We start from the raw sequence: 20,727 nt of genomic DNA on the forward strand, positions 1-20,727 counted from the left end.
TAACCATTAACAGAAAATACAACTGACAACAACCAACAAAAACTAACAACTAACTAAGCAAAATAATCAAAATCAGTTTTTATGAGATAGGGGCACGTGTGCGCACCTACTTGACGCACACTGCCAACGCGCCCTCTACTTTAATGTATGCAAGGGATTTAACACTCCCCCGCGATTGAAATTACTATTTCAATACAACATTCCAAACAAATAAAGTTCAAAATAACAGTTGATAACATGAACAAATTAAACATTACTTACTCAAGCACAAACTAGTAAACATCCTAATTCCAAAGCTATATATAAAAATTAAACCGTTTCTTCAACTGGAAGAATGCAAACATCTCTAACATTTCTTATTTGTGTGCTTCTACTTGGCAAACATAATTTTACTACTCGAACTCTATTATCACGACCAATGTTCGTCTCAATGATTCTGCCAACACACCATTTTGTCGATGGCAAGTTTTCTTCTCGAATGAGAACAAGAGTCCCTGTTTTAACATCATTTTGCTGAATTTCCATTTATTTCTCTGTTGTAAATGGGTTAAGTAATCCCTTTTCCATAACTTCCAAATTTGTTGACTAAATTTGGTAATCCTTTGCCACTCAGAAAGGGTGTTTTTCTTAACATCAATCAATTGTGGTTCACTAAGGGTAGTGATAGGTCTGCCAATAAGAAAGTGACCTGGTGTTAATATTTCAAAATTGTCCATTTCTGATGACATTGGTATGAGAGGCCGGGAATTTAAAACACCTTCGATTTCTGACAAAATTGTAATAAATTCTTCTAAAGTTAAATTTTGACTGCCAATCACTCTTTTTAAATGGAATTTGAACGATTTCACCCCGGCCTCCCAAATGCCACCAAAATTGGGCGATCTAGGAGGAATGAAATTCCACTGAATACCTTCTGTTAGAAAATAGTTTGACAAAATTTCATCAGGAATTCTAACCATTTTTTGCAATCGCTTGATTTCGACATTGGCACCAACGAACGTTTTAGCATTATCAGTAATGAGTTTTGAACATTTTCCTCGCCTGCCGAAAAAACGTTTCAAACTTGCTATAAAAGCCTGTGTAGTCATATCAGTTACAAAGTCCAGGTGTATTGCTTTAGTACTTAGACAAACATAAACAACAACATACACTTTATTTAATACACCCTTCCTTTGATTTTTAAATTTGATAAAGGACCACAAAAATCTATCCCAGTGACAAAAAAGGGATAACTAGGATTTACCCGGTCTTTAGGCAATTCAGCCATGATTTGACTAACAGTAACAGGTCTGTTTTTGAAACAGATCACACAGTTACGAACAATTTTCCTACAGCTATTTCTGCCATTTAGCGGCCAAAATTTTTGTCTAACTTGATGTAAAAGAGCTTGGGGACCTACGTGAAGATATTTAAGATGAACATTTCTTAAAATTATACTTGTTAAAGGATGTTTTGCAGGTAAAACCATAGGATGTTTGGTTGCATAAGATAAATCTGCATGGGACAGTCTCTCCCCTACTCTCATTACTTTATTTTTATCCAAAATCACATTTATAGAGGAAAGTTTACTTCTGCTGTGAACTTGTTTACCATTTGTTAACCTTTTAAACTCATCAGAAAACTCACCTTCCTGGAGAGAACGTATTAACCAATTTTCTGCATTAGCAGATTCATCAATAGACAAAGGACCTATTTTCTTGGACTTTGGATTTTTACAATTATAAATAAACCTATAAAGAAAACTTACAATACGAATAAGTTTCATATAATTATTTGACTTATTAAGTATGCAATCAAAAACAGAATTTTCATTTCTCGCAATCAAGTTCATTAAACGTTCATTTGGTTCAGTTTTTAAGTTCGGTTTTAGTTCTTTATCGATTGCTCCCTCTTCGGGAACCACTGAAAGATGATCAGTAGAATAAATGTTCACGGATTTCAGAAATGTAGGGCCATACCACCAAGCTGTGTTTTCTAACAGCTGATCGATACTGATACTTCTCGTCAAAGCATCAGATGGGTTGTCACGACTTACGCAAAAGAACCATTTATCGGGGTCTGTAAGTTCCTGAATTTCCTTCACACGGTTGCAGACGAAGGTTTTCCACTTCAAAGCTGAACCTCTAATCCAGTATAGTGCTATTTGAGAATCTGTCCAAAAGTACATAGGAGGGGATATTTTCCGCTTCAACACATTTGCAACTTCATTTGCTAATCTAGCAAGTAAAGCTCTTAGCAACTCCATTCTTGGAAGAGTAATCCTTTTTAACGGAGCCACACGGCTTTTAGATGTAAGAAAGTTCACAATAACTTTGTCATCAGATCTTATCAGTACAAACACGACGGCACCGTAAGCTTTAGGACTGGCGTCCGAAAAGGTATGCAATTCTATGTCACAACTTGAAAGTTCTGCACAATCAAGGACGTTTCTGGGAATTTGGAGTTTTAACAATGTAGGAAGTTCAAAGCACCAGCGATTCCAGATTTTTAAAATGTCATCTGGCAGCTCAGCGTCCCAGGAAATTTTTCGAATCCATAATTCTTGAAACAGGCACTTAATTCTGATGGTGTATGGTGTCACAAATCCTAAAGGATCGAATATTCTACCTGCTACTTGCAGCACAAATCGTTTTGTATTCTTTCCGGTCTTGATAAATTCAAGCAAATCCTTTACTTCTATAGCGAAAGTATCTTCCTTAATGTACCACGGCAGTCCGAGAACCTTACATGGTTCGTTACAGTTATTTGAGAAATTACTCGGTAAAATATCAAATTCTCGTTCTTCCCACATTTTCATCAACACTTCATCATTCGAAATCCATTTGCGGAGATTCATACTAGCTTTTTTCATTATGTTATTTGCTTCGATAGAAATTTTTAAAGCATCCTTTATATTGTCTGCACCAGTAACAAGGTCATCAACGTAAAAACAGGTATTGAGTACTTCAGTAGTAACGGGATAGGCTTCTTCGTACTTTTTGATGTGTTCTTTAATGGTTGCAGACAGCAAAAAAGGGCTCACATTTATTCCGAATGTCAGACGTAAAAAACGATAAACTACTACTTCTACATTGTCATTCTTATTAGGATCATGTTTAACAAAAAGGAATCTAACCACATCTCTATCAAACTCGTTTAGAGATATTTGCAAAAACGCACGCTCTATATCCGATAACATGGCAATCTTGTTAATTCTAAAGTAAATCAACAGTTGAAAAATATGCGGGTTCAAATTTATACCAGACCAAAGACAGTCATTTAGTGACAGTTGTCCAACGTCGTTTGAACTAGCATCAAAAACTATCCTACATTTAGTATAAACACTTTGTTGCTTAAATACTGCATGGTGAGGAAGATAAAAAACAGGTCTATCAATGCGTTTTTCAGGTTCCTTGACTTCTTCAATTATTCCGTTCGCTAAGTATTCTTTCAAAATTTCACTGTATTGAATATACAAAGTCTTATCGCGTTTCATTTTCTTGACTAAACCTTGAAACCGCCTTTCTGCTACCTCAAAATTGTCATTTAATTCCTTCCAATTTTTCTTCCAAGGAAAACTAACTTCATATCGTTCGTTGTTATAGCGTACCGTTTTATTAAAAACTTCTAAAGCGGCGTCTTCATCTGAGCGTTTTGAATCGTCTTTAATGCCGAAAGATTCAAGAGTCCAAAATTGCTTTAAAGCTGCTTCAGTTTTATCCTCTACTACGTAACATTTAAAATTTCTGTTTTCCCTATAGTTAAGTGTTCCCGTAGCAATCCAGCCGAATACTGAATTCTGCAAAATTACCGAACTGTCTTTCACTTTAATTTGTCCCGTTCGCAATAACTCATAAAATACATTGTCACCCAACAAAACTTGAGCACGCTGTGGTTTGAAAAAGTTAGGATTAGCATACATTAAAAGCTGTGGAAGTTTAAGGTTGGAAATATCAAGATGTTTAGATGGGGTCAAATCCGTAATTTTGGGTATTACCAGCATTTTAATAGTTTTCTGAAAGCTCTTACTTTTATTTGAAATAATCACATTTATTTCTTTTGTAACTTTTAAACCAGCTCCATTCAATCCCGTAATTAAAAAGTTAACCGACCGACTCTTTAATTTTAACAAGTCTGCAACTTCCTGTGTGCAGGCACAAATTTCAGATCCTGTGTCTAAAATTGTAAGAAAGGGCAAAAAGGAATCGTCTGCAGTTTTCGCATAAATAACTGCAGTCGACAACAGAACATTTGACTGACTTCCCCATTGAGTAAAACAATTCTGCGAATCCCGACTACTATTCCCGCATGCACCGATTTTATTTTCTTCATTCGAAACCTGTTCCTCGGATTCTAATGCCTTTACTGTACTAAATTGCTCTGAACGCGAATTTACGTTATGTCTGGAATTATTCACAAACGTTTTGGGATTCTTACTTTTATCAAAATCTACTTTTGCGAAATTAGCTCCGTGAAGCATAGAATGGTGAGAATTTGAACAAATTCGGCATTTAAAATCTAACCTAGAACATTCTGACCTTCTATGTTTACTTAAACAATTAAAGCATAATTGCAATTTCCGAACTAAATTTAATCTTTCTTGGACAGGTAAATCCAGAAATTTCTTACATTTATAAGTTAAATGATTCTCATTACATACAGGACAAACAACATTATTATTTTGCAACACGAAACTTTTTTGTTTAGGTATACATTCTTGTTTAAATTTTGCAACGGGAACACTACGTTGAACATTCTCTAGCGCTTGAATACGTTTCAATAAAAACTCAACGAATTTTTCCCAATTTGGCAGATCATTGCAATCCAAAGACATTTCAAATACCTTTCTTGATTCTTCATCAAGCCGTTGCAGCATAACATTCATTAAAATTGCTTCTGATAGAGCATTCATATTCAAATCTAACTGTTTTAAAGCTCTTAAATTATTAAGCAAATTATCCGTTAAATAACGCAAATCCTTAGGATTTTCACACTTTAATTTGTTTGCATTTAATATTTCAGATATATGACTTTGAACAATCAATCTTTTATTTTCATATCTATTTTTTAATGCTTCAAACAGAGAAGAATATGAATCATCAATATTTTGCAGTTGTTTCGCCGTTCCTGTCAACGCCGACTGCAAATAAAACAGTTTTTGGGAATCCGACAGTTGTTTATTACTATCAATTAAAGTAATAAATTGCGATTTAAATGTTAACCATTCGGTATATTTCCCCGAAAAATGCGGTAAGGAAATACTTGGTAGCTTGATTTTAGCATTCGCGATTGATTCGCTATTAGCTTTTTCAGCCTTACTACTTGAAGTATTTTGAATCTTTAACAAATTGAAGATACTTACTTCAGTTTCTTCTAGATAATCCTCGACCTCTGTTAAGGTTCCTTCAAAATCTTCCACGTCTTTGTCATTTGGAAGACTACAAAAACTTTCATTTCGTAAGGAATTTATCTTTTCCTTCAAGTTGTTCAATGAAGACAATTTCAATTCTAACACTTTCGAATCGGGCGGAGTTTCAGCATTGACACAATTTTCAATCCTAGTAATTTGGCCTTTGATGGCTCCTCGTTTTCTATTCAGTATTGTTAAATCAGAAACTTTCGTTGCAGGTTCCGTCATTGCAAATTTCCAATTTCTTTCAAATTTCAAAAACAGATCACAACTGAAACACAATTCAGTTCCAATGTAATTCAATCCTGGTCGCACGGACCAAACTGTACGATGCTCTTGTGTAGGTTATGTGGACTGTATTTCAATAGGCAATAAACTCATTTCGAACAATACAATACATTTATTAAAAACGTGTAAATATAAAATCATAAAACTGAAAACACCGCCCTAACCATTAACAGAAAATACAACTGACAACAACCAACAAAAACTAACAACTAACTAAGCAAAATAATCAAAATCAGTTTTTATGAGATAGGGGCACGTGTGCGCACCTACTTGACGCACACTGCCAACGCGCCCTCTACTTTAATGTATGCAAGGGATTTAACAAAGTGTGAAGGATAATTTAAATGTTTTTCCTTTTCTTTTTTTGTATAATAATGTCTCCGTGATTGTTTCTCAATTAATAAACGCTCACGTAATACATTAAGTTCTTACACCCAGCCGAACCGAAATGCAACTAGTCTTAAACTTAACTTTTTATCATTCATTTTAATCTTTGCAAGAATATAACGGCGTTAAGCTGTTTGTTTGTTCATCGAACCTTTGTGCAAATTTGATTACACACAAATTCTTATCTACGAGCTGCCATAAGTTGCATCATTTAATCAAAATTTCTATCAAATCTTTTTAAATTTATATTTTCCAGAAACATAGGACTACTTCTTTGAAGAAGCAGTAATGAATCTACGATATATTTCGTTGCTTTATGCACAACCAAAATCTTTTAAATGCATTTGAGTTAAATTCAAAGATATTTACAAGTTGGCAAGTTATTCAAGCTCAAGTTTTTAATGTAGTTTTATTGAAATTATTTTATTTACTACCATACATGCTTGCAATATTTTAATTACAACATTAAGTTTTAATTTCGTTAAGTCTGAATAATAATAGTGATATAGGTATGTCCTATCATTTAAAATATTTTTTTAATGATCCAGATAAGATATTCTTGAATAAAAAACTTTTTATATAGCTTTTTTTAAATACCGCGTCTTGACTAGTAAGTAAAACTTAGAATAAAAGAGCCGAAATACTAGTGCGGGAACTCTTTTTGAATTATTCTCATGAATACGCAAAATTGTTTCAATCATTATTCAATAGTCTGTAAGTTGGCCATATGTTACGATCAATCAATCTGAAGAGAAAAAAGTATATAGCACCGCCAACTTACACTACACATTAGACGATGAAAAAAAAAGTAGATTTTTTAAGCCGTTTTATATTTTTTCTTTTAGGTAAAAACAATTGTAAAAAAAATTCATACAATCTGAACAACGGTCGTGCCGACTTGCGCTTGAAAGTGTAAGACAGCATTGTGTACTTGGCCGAATCGACACTGTAAAATCGATTCGGAAGCGTTCCTGGAAAATAATAGGCAACTCATGCTCTCAATTTCTTCCAGTAACATATCTTGGAAGAACCAGGAACGTTTTCCGCTAAAAGTCAGTAACCTTTCTGAAATTAACCTTGAAACTTTCTGAAGAAATGCAAAATATCCCCTGTTAAAGCCAGTCATGTCTCTACAACCTTCTGGAAAAATTAAGTAGGTTTAGTGTTATTGATTAGAACCTCCCTGATTTACCAAGAAGGCTCTATAAAAATCAGAGCGACCACGGCCAAAGCTATGCAAGAAAGAACCAACCATATATCTTGCCTGCAATTCCTGTCTTGCAAAGCTGTAGCTATCCATTGACTTTTTCGCTCTCATTAGGAGCTTAGTCAACCTGGACAGGCAGTAAGCAACCTTAGGCCAATACACTTAATAAACATGCTCATTCAATCTTTAAATTGGTTGCTAAAAATATTTTCCACAACAGTGAAAAGTCTGCACGCGTGCAACTTGTAGCGATTCAGGAAAATTTTTGGAAAGATACTTTTTTTTACGGGGAAATAGGTGAAAACGTGTGAAATCCCGAGACGTTCCACGGAAAAAACCAGTAACGTTTCGGAATTTTTTTACAGTGGAAATTGTTTTTCGGAAGTTCAAAATTTTATATAAATAAACCGTTGCTGATATAGCCCTACTTTTTTGCAAAAATATTTAGGTGTTCAATAGGAAGCATAAATTTTGTGATTTGCTTCAAAAAATTGATAGTTTTTTATTTTTTTTTAACTACAAATAACGTAAACACACCAGTAGTGGCCACTTCAAGGTTTATATTTGAAAAAAAATCCAACTCTCCCAATGGATTCAAACGTGAAGGAGGTAATACTTCCAGCAAGTTTGATACACTGTTGAATCTAATGGGAAACCTGGAATCCTTTTTTTTCAAATGTATGCCCTGGAGTGCCCACTACTTAAGCACTGGTCACCACTGGTGTTCTAAACTTACATTTAAATTAACTATCAAGTTCAAAAACTATTTAAAAACATTTTCAAATTAACATTTGCAAAAGAATAATTAAAAAAGTAATATGTTTAAAATGAAAAATGTAACTAAAACTTTAAAAAAATCCATATATTAATAAGGCAGAAGGTTGATCTCATGAAATTTCTAAAATTAAATACCATTATTTTAACATTGATCAACCTCTCCGACACCATGAAATCATCTCTATTCGCAACTCCAGCCCTCGAATACGCTACCTTACGGTGATTAACAATACTAAAGAAAAAAGGGAAGACTTTCCATTCCACGTGTTTTCTTTGGGGCAAATTACACGCTTCAGACGGTTTATGATGTAATGTAATTTTAGAAGAATTAAAAAGAAAGCTTCGCACAAACACGATGAAAAATTACTGTCATTCACTAAGCGTCAAAGCAAGTCATAAATTACGGAATGCGTTTGTTTTACCTTTTTCATCCGCCATTAGACAGTGGCTGCAGCGCCCCTTATAGTTTATTGGAGTTGCGAATTGTACGACTCAAATAAGTGAGTGTTCTCTGAAGGTGTAATTAAGTAAAAATTGCTCATTTTAGCATTAATAGAACAAAATATTAATCAGCACAAAACCTTTCAAACCCAGTTTTAAGCCATCAATAAGAGAAAATACACAAAAATATCAGTGTAAACAAGTAAAGCTAATGCCTCTATTTATGAGCATTTTATGCGAACAAGGGCAAGCATCGATCGAGTTACGACTTATTGTTAGAGACAGTATTAAAATACTGTAAATTATAGGGTTGTAGGAGGATGATAGATCAGGTTCGCTATTTGAACTGAGGAAAAGTTTATTGATAGAAAACACTAGCCATTGACTGTTTATGGCCCATTAAGATCTTCCTCTCAGGAATTTTGTTTATTTTGTTGCTGAGAGGGCTTGTGAAATAAAAGAGTTTTTAATGTATTTTGTGTTCATTAGTAGTTTCAAATGGACGTTGCTGACGAATAATCTTTTGCTGAAATGAAATGGTTTCCTTAAACTTCAAAGGGTGGCACAAATGAAACAAAAGAAATACATTTCATAATTGAAGTGAGGGAGATATATTATTACCCAATTTTGGTCACTAATATATCAGAAGCATTTGATATGTTTGGAGCTTTTGAAGAGAAGCAATGCCCTTTGAAATTTTGCTCGACACAACCCTCGCTCGCTCCTTATGTCGATTTGTTTGGTCAAGCTTCTACACTTTGTCTGAAAGAACTCTCAGACAAAAAGAATTTTTACGTTTTAGTAACTGTTTCTGATAAATAAAGTCGCCCAAGGATAAGACTGGACAAAAGGGGTTGTTCGATAAATTCGAATATTTCGATACTTTATGCGACATTTAACTTCACACGATTGTGTAGGATATGAGACTTCAACAAGCAGATTCAGGTAAGCATATTGTAATCGCATGAAGTTTTAGGCTCCTCTCCCTGCTCGTGTCGCTGCTTTAGTAAAGTTAAAGTAAAGGTAGCTTTGTCAACTTCAAAAGTATTGTCTGAGTTAGGGCAGTTGATGCAATTAATAAACTATCTTAAATTCAGTTTAGTTAACAAAATGACATCATGTTTTTATATAACATTTATAGTAACGACATTTTTGAAGACAATGTTAAAGATTTGCTACCATTTTTTTTCAAAAAGTCTAATAGATTTAACCTTTTTTTCCCCCAAAATACATTTATTTGTTTGCAAAGTCCATTATAAAAATTTTTTTATGATAATTAACTGCGTTTTGTTTGCTCAAAATACTGTATAACTCGATAGGTAGGATCTTTTAAATCAAATACTCTGTAAAATCGCATGCAGCTGAAAACGATGCAGCATGCAATAGGGTGGTTCGAAAAATAATTAAAGTTAACAACATTAACAGTAATAATAAAAATATATCCTTTCTTATCGAGTTGAAGTGCTCCAAGTTTTAACCTGATTTTTTTTTTTTTTTTTTTTTTTTTGAGCAATCACGATTGCTTATTGTTCTCATTTGACCGTTCTTGACGTTGTGGTTCCTTTTTAATTTTGGATCAGCGGCTCTGCAGCACCACCGCCCACCGGTCCCTGCAGGCGGCGCGGCGGCTGACCCCCGGTCTCGAGCTATCCGCTTTTCCTGGTCGGAGGCGTCCATGTCCAGTACACACACGCCTACGTGCATACACACAGGTCTATGCACACACACAAGCCTATACATGCATGCACGCGCGCCTACGCACACACAACTATACACACGTAACCACCCAGGAGAAGGGGCAAGCTTGGGGGACAGGAACCGTTTCTAGAAACAATAACTCCAATGAATATTGTCCTGTCACAACTAGTGATTGCGAAATACATAATTTAAATTCAAAATGTCAGAATTCAAATTAATTTTTTTTTTTGTTTCGAGTGGGAAGTCAAGCCCCCTAATTTTCGCACTCACTATCCCGAGTTTTTCTTTTTCTTTTTTTTTTCTGTAATGAAAATATGAGCATTTTTAGCTGTTATTGATTTTTTTTTATCTTTTTTTTCTGTAAGGTGTGCTTAAAATACTTGAGTTCTTTGGCGATAATGTCAAAGAGGTGCCTTTTATAATAGGGCACAGAGCTCCTAAATTTTTGAGTTTTAATGAATTTCCAGTTTGATTAGTAATAATGTGTTAAAAATATATAGATTACATATGACTTATTCGGACTTTTTTCATTTGCTGCTATGAATCGGACATTTTTTCAGCATCAATGCATGAAAAAATGACGTTATTCGAATGTTGAAGGGGAAAACGTTTTTGGTGTCACCACGAGCCAATAACAATAATGAGATCGCCTATGCTGAACTTCTTAGAAACTGTCACTAAATTTGAAACTACACAAAATATTCCTCTTTTGTAGAAATCGGAAATCCTTTCTCCCCGTCTCTGAATTTTAAGGGAAGCATTTCCCGATGGTCATAGTGAAAAATATAAATATTACAATTTTAACAATGATTGGATGCAATGAAACTGTTATTGCAAGAAAATGAAACTGAGTAACCACTGCAATGATTTATTTGTCACTCTCATGGAAAATACAGAGGTTATCAAAAATAATGTAAAACCATCTTAAAAAAGAAATGTTTTGCACCTATATACAGGGTCTGTATAAAAAGTAATGAGACTCATTTTTTCCTGATTCGACAGTGCATCTCAAGTGCGCAGTAAATGGTTAGGTCGTTGGGGGGGGGGGGGGTACTGGTGGGGCTCACTCTGGTCCGCAGTCACCTCGGAGTCTTTGTTCGGACAGCATCGTCGTTATAGTGGACCTCTGTTGCAAACTTCGGCTCCAGCTCCAAAATGAAGATAACATTTGAGCAGCGTTACGCGATTAAATTTTGGGTGGAATTTCGTAAATCGGCTTCAGAGGCTTCAGAGATGTGTAAGCAAGTGTTCGGATACAATTGTCTGTTGAAGGCGCATGTGTTTCGGTGGCACAATGTTTCAGAGATGGCTGGGAGAGCGTCAATGATGAATCACAAACAGGGTGTCCGTAAATCAGCAGAACGTATGCATATGTGGAACGTGTGCGTGTTGTACTAAATTCGGACCACCGGTTTAGTGTGAGAATGATTGCAGATGAAGTTGGACTTGATAAAAAGGACAGTTCACAGCATCATCGCTGAAAGCTTGAGAAATGCTGGAAACACCTAATTATTCTCCAAGACTCCTTGGTCAATAATGTTATCTCTACGCTACCCCAGCCCGCCTACAGACATTATTTAGCACCAGCCGAATTCTTTCCATTCCTGAACATGAAAACATCACTAAAAGGGCATCACCATGAAGCTCTTTTAAAAGAGATGCTGAAAGCAGACTACAAAGCAGCCTTTGAAACTTAGAAGACTCACTGGGATAAGTGTGTGTTAGGCCAAGGGTCTTATTTTGAAGAATTTTATGTGTGATTATTAATATCTGAAATAATATCGTAGAACACAACTCAGTCTCAATAATTTTTATACAGACCCTGTATAGTGTTTTGTAAATCCCTTGGCACTTTATAGGTTGATTTTAGGTTCGGTAACTGTTCATTCACCTCATTAGTCACTTTTACCAGAATAGCCTTTTTTTCTTTTGGTCTAAGTCTCCTTAACGTTCGTCTGCCTTTCTCATTGAGACTGGTTTTATTTCTACAGTTTTGCATCGCTAACGACATTGTCATGAAAACATTGTATGTCCTCATGACCTTCGACACGGTACCTATTGATACCACCAACAACTATGCACTACGGTTATCAATATACCGACCAGGCGTTCTCCCACTGTCTGTTATATTTGGAACTCTGACAAGTCACTCATTTTTGCTTCACCTAGAAAAAAATTAAGCAAACAACGATGTAAAATACACAAACACACATAATTGAGACCATAAACAACCATTTCGTTCAGAAAACTAATTTCTGCATACTTAATTTTGTGTTGCACCAGCACGTACGGATGTCTTGGTTTTCAGCGAGGATTTTTCATTATTTTGGACAGCGTCTGTAACTACCTTTCCGACATCTGTACAAAAAATTTATATGGAAAAAAACTACGAGGCCAAAAAACTATTTAGATGAAATTGAAAAAACTTTACAGAATCATTGAGGAAACAAAGTAATTGATTCTTAACAGATTGAAGGCAATTTGACATATGTAACATAGGAAACCAGTTATTTTAATAACCGGGTAATTGGAACTGATTTCGTATAAATTTGGTGCCCTGAGTTCAAACATTACATAAGTTATTGCCAAGGAGCTCACATTACTAAGATATTACATTGAAATATACGTGATACGACTTTAAATTACATCTAGCATTAAATATATAACAACTTTTTTTTAAAAAACCAAGCACTTTTCATAACGCACTCAAAAGGACAAAATAACCTTTCTTGGTCAGAAAGGACAATTTAAGCATTCTGTAGTTTTCGAAAATTCCAAGAAAATGACACAACAATTGTAAAAAAGTGTGGCTCAAGTCATGAAGAGAATTTCTCTTTCCCTCTCTCTTTTATCATTATCTAACTTTCAATCATAACTTTGAATGTTCAAACATGCACATTTTTCTTATTGGGAAGTTTGGTTTGAAATGACGAGAACCGCACTTTTCTTCGTGTGTGTTGTGTCATTTTCTTGGAATTTTCAAAAACTACAGGTATGCTTAAATTGTCCTTTCTGACCCAGAAAGTTTATTTTTCCTTTTGCGTGCGTTATGAATAGTGCTTAGTATTTTTTAAAAAAAATCTGTTATTTTATTCTTTTTGGCGTAAATGTATTTCAGAAATAGAATAATTTTACCGTCAGGAAATTTCACCTTAATTTTTTTAATATGAATGGTCGATACTTAAAGGGAAAAAACTGTATACGTGTCTAAAACTTTAAGCATTTGGAACTAAAATTTAATCCTTGTGCCTCTCTAGGATTTATGCTTGCTAATTTCATCCTTGCTTCAGAGAAGCCTTGATTCAAAATTTTCATTATGATTGCTTTTAACATTACTGTTGCAAGGCAACAAAATTTGTTACAATGGATTTTATATTTAAAATTTAATGGGGAAATTATATGAAATTTGCTATTTTCCATCCTAACCGAAATAATAATTTTATTTCAGAATTTTAATTTTTCTGCGTTAAGTTGTACCTTAAAATTAAGCAAATCCTTTAATGAAATCCAAAAGTTTCTAAGTGATCCTGTTGCTGAAATATAAGCAAAACCAGGCCTCATATTTATCCGTGACAATCAGGCCAAGTATAATAAAAGTGCTTAGAAAACAAAGCACGGATTTTTTTAATATTGTATTAAGCAAATATTCAGAACTCAATTACCGTACAGAGCAATTAGGCTGTTGGCCATGGGACAACGATTTTTAAGATCCCCAAGAAGACTAAAATTGTAGTAGTTTATTATTTTTGAAAAAAAAAAAGGAAATTCAGGTACTCCCCTTTATTTATTTATCATTTTTTACAAGTGTGAGATGCTCTGCCTCACAATAAATATTTTTAATGAGTGGTTCAACACCTCAACACCCCTGAAACCACCACTCCTGGTTCTCTATAAATGATTATGTTTATAAGGTTTGCCTGCAGAGAACCACCAAAGAAGTTTGATTAGGGTCACCCCCTATATTGATCGGGCTCTGAAAATATTACAGACAAAGATCCAACTTGTTCCAATCGAAGCGAATGCATGCAAAGCAAGAACTTACAAGCTACCTTAATTTGTTGAAGCGTAGTTAATAACCTTGCCAGATGTTTACGCCATGTAGTGAATTCAAATGAACGAACTGGACTGCAGATTGACAAAAGGCAAATATGCTGGAAAAAATCGTTGTTTCAGAAGCCTTTATACTTGCTTCAGAATTGCATAAAATGGAATTAAAACTGCCAATTTTGAGTAAAATAGCAGCACTTATCTGAAAAGTAGAGCTGCTAGCGCAAAAAATAATTTCATAATTTAATTTAAAGCCCCAAACGTATCTAAAATCAGTTTTCAAACTTTGAGCAGCAAAGAGAATGAATATATTATTTTGTTCCGCTGTGTAATTTGGGAGCACTCACAAAAGCTAGTAACGATCAAAAGTACCTTCTTAAAATATAAGTGCAAGATTGATATTTTCCATCTTGATTGAGATAGCTTACAGATCAGCTGAATAAGAGGTGCAAATACTATGAACAACACTTCTAAACCGTACTGAGGTTTGCAAGTGCTTACAAATGATATATGTCTGATTACGTTCAATACGTTTAAGGTCAACACATTGAAAATCAATATCAATATTTTAATTTAAAGAAATGTTTAATGTACTGATATATTTGAATCAACAAAGTATAGTAAACTCGCAATGTATTTCTTAAGCACTTTTATTATAATTGGCCTGTTTGTCACCGAGTAATCTGAGGCCTGGTTTTGCTTATATTTCAGCAACTAGATCACTTAGAGACTTTTGAATTTCACTGAATGATTTACTTAATATTAAGGTACAGCTTAACGCTGAAAAATTAAAATTCTGAATTAAAATAATTATTTTGGTTAGGATGGAAAATAGAAAATTTCATGTAATTTCCCCATTAAATGCTTAAATATAAAACTCATTGTTACAAATTTCGTTGCCTTGCTACAGTAATGTTAAAAACCAATCATAATGAAAATTTTGAATCACTGCTTCTCTGAAGCAAGCATGAAATTGGAAAGCATAAATCCTACAGAGGAACAAGGATTAAATTTTAGCGCCAACTGCTTAAAGTTTTAGACACGTATATAGGTTTTTTTCAATTTTAGTACCGATCATTCTATTTCTGAAATACATTTACGCTAAAAAAAAAAATAAATAACAGATATTTTTTTCAAATACTAAGCACTCTTCAAAATGCACTCAAAAGGATAAAATAACTTTTCAGTATAAGAAAGGACGATTTAAGCGTTCCTTTAGTTCTCGAAAATTCTATGAAAATGACACCACAAACGAAGAAAAGTGCGGTTTCACTCATTTCAAACCAAACGTTCCCTGTAAGAAAAATATGCATGTTTCAACACTCAAAGTTCTGATTGAAAGCTAGATAATGATAAGAAATTCTCTTTATGACTTGAGCCGCACTTTTCTTCGTTTGTGGTGTCATTTTCTTGGAATTTTCGAACACTAAATGAATACTTAGATTGCCTTTTTGATCCTAAAAAGTTATTTTGTCCTTTTGAGTGCATTTTGAAAAGTGCCTAGCATTTTTAAAAAAAAATCTGTTATTTAATTCAGAACTTTTAAAATGAATATTGAATGTATGAGTAGGAATGAATATCTAAAATACACATATTAACTAATTTCAACGTTTATGAACATTTGCCATCGCATGGTAACATTGTAAAAGCAAAATGTTCAGTATATTTTCCTTAACACTATATTCCACTCACAAATAAAGGGAGCCTGTTGTTCATTGTGTTTCCTACGATCCCTGGAGAAGGGAATAAAGGCCCTCAGTCCTAATGTTTGTGCCAAATAAAGGTAGCTGCGCTGTGGTCACAACGAGAGCAATCAATTACCCCCATTTCTTATCTTCGGAAGTCCACATGGTGCGTTTGTCACACTCCACTGTCCCGCCTTTCAAAAACAAAAGTGTATGAATTGTCTCACTCTGTTATCTTTTCTCCGTGTAGCTTTGGGATTATTTTTCCTTTTTCGACACTGCACGGTAGCCTCTTACTGTGCTGTAGATTTTCTTATAAATATTAATTTATTTCAGTTACCAAACTAGTACATATTTAGTCACCTAATAATTTTAAGTCGATATTTGGCAATTTTTCTTTTTTTTTTGTGGTATTATTCATTCTTGTTTCAAAAATATTATTTCATAACAATAATGAACTGCGTATTTTTTATAGTTTATTTTACAAATATGTAACTGACCGAAAAATTATAGAAAACGTTTGTATTAAAATATGATTGAAAGAAACATCAACGTAAACAAATTACAAATTTTCAAGAGAATTCAGGATAAAGTTATTTCAAGACTACAACATAGCATCTTCAAGAATGGTTCTTACGCTTTTGCCCTGATGACGAGGCTTTAAAGAAAGCTTGCAGGTAATTCAATGAATGTTGCATTCTAACTATTCAATTGACGGAAAACCATGGTATTCGTGAAAAAACCTTATTCAAAAAAAAGTACGAGAAATTATTTAACTTTTTCAATACCAGGTAGTTTGTAAAAGCAAAAAGCACGTTTTGAGTAAAACGCGTATAAAGGTAACGTTCTAGGTAGGCTCTCATTGATTTGTCTTCTAAACCATGCTGTACAGCAGCATCTACCAGGGCTGCTAGTACTATCTCTTGCCCCATTACATAGGAGAGGTTCGCCTACGATTTGTAATGGTTATCTCCAAATTTTTAATTTTGTCACTTACATCCGTTTGCTTCTCACTCCCTCATATGCTCTGAATTCTTGATTAATAAAAGTTTAAAAATAGCATTTTGAAGTCCTTTTTATCCCGATGCAGTTTTTTTTCCCTCCATACTTTAGCATTAGTTGTTTTTTTTTAATTGTAAAAGTTGTTCTTGCATATGCACCGCCGGAAATCAATTCAAGGAGATCTGACAGCTCAATACATGAAAAAGAAACAAATAAAATATGGTTGTAATACACATACAAAGAAACAAGAAAAGAAAAAGGAATTGAGTTCAATACTGTACCTCAGAGCCAGAAGGACGCAAGTCACGTTATGATTATTTTACAGGAGAGCGGAAAACCTTTTTTTTTTTTTGCCACATGCCAAGGAAGGGACGCGCTTTTTTAACCCTGTTAAAAATGAAAAGGATTTTGTTTTATATAAATAGGTTTACGTAGCTTAATGCGGAAAAGGCTTCTAAATACAATGTATTAATAAACGGAAGATCACAATTTTTCAACTTACGTCAGTCATAGATTTAGTATAACTTGATATACTAGTCCGGAAATGGCAGTCGCTGGCCGCAATTGAAATTGTGAGTTTCAAAGTCAAAGGGCAAACGCGTAGCCTACGGGGTGCGACCACTGATTTCCAGTAGATGCAAAGCTGTTTGCATCCTCTTACTGTCCGATATTTTAAAGCGAAATCTTACTCAAATTTACGCATGCGTCAGGTATCTTCTGATTTTATCAAAACAGGGGTCATAGCAAGAAGGAAGTAACGAGCAAGCAAAAACTGAATGCATCGGGAAGTACGCTTCCTTAAACCATCACCCCTTTTTCAGTTAGAACCGTTCGCAGCTGCTAGTCGCGGAATTCGAGAACAGACAGTAGGCTACGTAAAAAGTTGTTTACGTGCATGAGCTTTTCGGACGCTTGCCCTTCTACAGTTCTGTCTCGGTTGAAAAGTTTATTGTTGTTTGACTAGTTAATACTATACTATCTATGTGTTCATTAGAGCTCTGGCATTCTGATATAATTTGAGAATTATACCAATTCTATGAGACTCTGATTTTAAGTTTTGGCACTTAAGAAAGGTGTTCTGCATTAATAGGATCCAATTTGAAGATTTGAGAAATAATTGATGGGGTATTATACCTTTTTTATTAAGATGTTCTGCCAAGCAGTCAAAGTCGGTCTTTAATCTGAATTTTTTTACGGATTCTTTTCCATATAGCCTATATTTATTACGCAATTTGTGCCACCCTCCGGTACATGTATTTTAAAAATTACAAAAGTTTCATGAGAATGAATTCTAAAAAGAGTTTTAAAAAAGTACAATGCACAAAAGCATTTTTGCACAATCATTTATAATACAGCATTAAAAAAAGCAGTAGCAATAATAACAATGAAAAGTATACATTCATGAAAATTTCATCCATATCTTTCATTGTCGGAACCTTATTAGTATTACTTGTCATCTAGGATCCCCTGCATGTGAGTTTTTCTCTGAATCTTTGCTTTACGGGAGTAACGAGTTCATAAAAAGAAATAATTATAAATTTTTTTCGGAAAATATGTGCATTACTTTTTTACTTGTTACAGTGACGGTCATCAAGAAGAACCTTTCATCACCCACCTCTCTTCCCAAAGTACCAACGAATATTGTGCGCACATTAACTTCCCCAGTTTTTTTTTTTTTTTTTTCTGAAATATATTTGTACGCTTTTGCAAATTTTTATTCATTTAACTCTACATAAATTGCTTTAAAACATTAAATTAAGATCCAAAGTGGAACTTTGTCGATGATGGAATTTTAAATAATTCCTCTTTTTTTACGCAAAAGTATGGCAGTTTCAATTTTTTTAAATAAGATTTTAGCAAAAATTCTTGAAGCCTATGTTACGAATCATAGCAAGAAAAATTTAAAAGAATTATTTAAATAAGGTATCACTATGTTCCATGCTATTTATATTTTTATGTTTTGAAATGCAGTATTTCTTTCCCTTTAGAAATAAAATGACATAACGTTAAAAAACAATTGATGCATTCGTTCTATATTCATTAAGTTTTTGAAAGATAAGTATCTTTTATATTTACCATCAAATTTTCTTCCCGAAATCACACTTATCTTAGATTTAAGGGTGTTTCAAATTTCCTAATACATTCAATTAAAATTAATGCAGGCAGACATTATATAAATGAGTGCAATGTAATAAGTTAGTTTTTTTAATGTAACTAACCACATTGAGAAGGAAGAGCATTTTTGACATTACACAGAACAATAAAAACGTTTCTTCAAACAAAAAGCAACAATAAATAATAAAATACCAATAGTGCACACTTTGAAATTCCATCACACTTATTTTTGAAAGTACTAATCTGAAGTTTCACAAAAAAATATAGTATTGTATTAATAAACCAATAAAATTGTACGATAATTTCGTTAAAGGTTTATGCTGCATAGTATAGGAAAATGAAACAGATTTGTCGAATAGCAGCACCAACATTTGCCTTAAGCAACAAACTACTGTTAGACAAATAATTTATAAATATTTCACATGTTTCCCTTTCTAACGTATTACCTAGAGACGGCTAATATTTTCTAAATGATTTACTATGGATAAGTATTTAAAAAAATCCGTAGTTCAAAAAAAAAAAAAAAAACATTGAAATCTTGCTATTAAACATGCATCATTGACCGGTTTTAGGTTTCAAAAATATAATTTAAAGAAAATACGAGTAAACCAAATCACTAAATCGTCAAAAAATATATGCTACACAGATTGTCTTGATTATTCACATTGAACATTAACTTTGTTTAATTAACCAACCACAACTAATTAGAAATAGTTTAAACCGCTATTTTACCTAATTATAATAATTTTTTACTTTTTTATTCGTCTGCATTTAATGACTTGTGACACTTGACGCAAATTAGAAAACAAAAGGTGTTGAAATATTCTTCTATTTCAAGTCAACAAAATTCAGCTTCTGCTTCAACGTTCATTCCTTCTGACGTTATAAGCTCTCTTTTTCCGCCATTTATCAAGCCCTTTCAAATCATGTCACAAACAAGATATCTCGGAGAATAACGCATTACGGCATCTTGGTATTCGGATCATAATTTAACACTTGACACATTTGTTCGTGGGTTTTCTGAGGAAAAGATTTTCCTCTTTTGCTCTGATATTTAGAAATGTCGCTATTTTTAATAGTTATAAAAATATTTCTTCTTTCTCTGAAATTTCTTCCATTTGTTGGCATTTTAAATGTCAGAGAGATTTTTAGAGAAGCTTTTTAAAGAGATTTGCGAAAACATTTCGCTGATGCGTTTGATAAAGATAAATCTGGTGCAATATTTCCTTATAATACTGCATTTTATTGAGAATATAGACAAATAAATTGGTAGAAACACATAGCATCATTTAACAAGATTTTAAAAAATATATGATAATTTGCTGAATACATATTACGTCCAGTAGGAACATTATTTTTTATTTTTTAAATATATCTGGTGAAATATTTTCCTATTGTATTACATTTTATTGAATAGTTAGAAAAAAATTGGCAAAATCATATAGTTTCATTACATGAAAGTTTAAAACAGATGATTTAATTTTCTGTATTTATATTTCCTGTACTGATATGATTTTCATGTTTGAAATATAAACAACAGTTTTTTGGCGCTTTTAATTTAAATGAAGGATTTAGAAAAAAAATAGTAATCGGCAAATAAAATAAGTATGACAAAAAAATTTCTCAAAACTCTTAGCTGAAACTAAAATTTTAATCTGGATTGTCTTTTTTTAAACCTCTGTTGTACATAA

General features: G+C 33.4%; 2 protein-coding genes across 2 annotated transcripts; both read right to left on the bottom strand.

Annotated features, from left to right (window-relative positions):
- Positions 1-392: 392 nt before the first annotated feature.
- On the bottom strand, positions 393-1,088 carry LOC129224749 (uncharacterized). Its single transcript, XM_054859297.1, has one exon. The coding sequence runs from the start codon at positions 1,086-1,088 to the stop codon at positions 393-395; it is 696 nt and encodes a 231-aa protein (XP_054715272.1).
- Positions 1,089-1,156: 68 nt separating this feature from the next.
- LOC129224750 (uncharacterized) lies at positions 1,157-5,617 on the bottom strand. Its single transcript, XM_054859298.1, has 2 exons — positions 4,693-5,617; positions 1,157-4,155 (listed from the first exon to the last, which is right to left on the bottom strand). Exons 1-2 carry the CDS (start codon positions 5,615-5,617, stop codon positions 1,157-1,159), a joined length of 3,924 nt encoding a protein of 1,307 aa, XP_054715273.1.
- Between the last annotated feature and the right edge of the window lie 15,110 nt (positions 5,618-20,727).

The sequence above is a fragment of the Uloborus diversus genome, chromosome 6, assembly GCF_026930045.1.
Source record: "Uloborus diversus isolate 005 chromosome 6, Udiv.v.3.1, whole genome shotgun sequence".
In the NCBI taxonomy this organism is placed as follows: Eukaryota; Metazoa; Arthropoda; class Arachnida; order Araneae; family Uloboridae; genus Uloborus; species Uloborus diversus.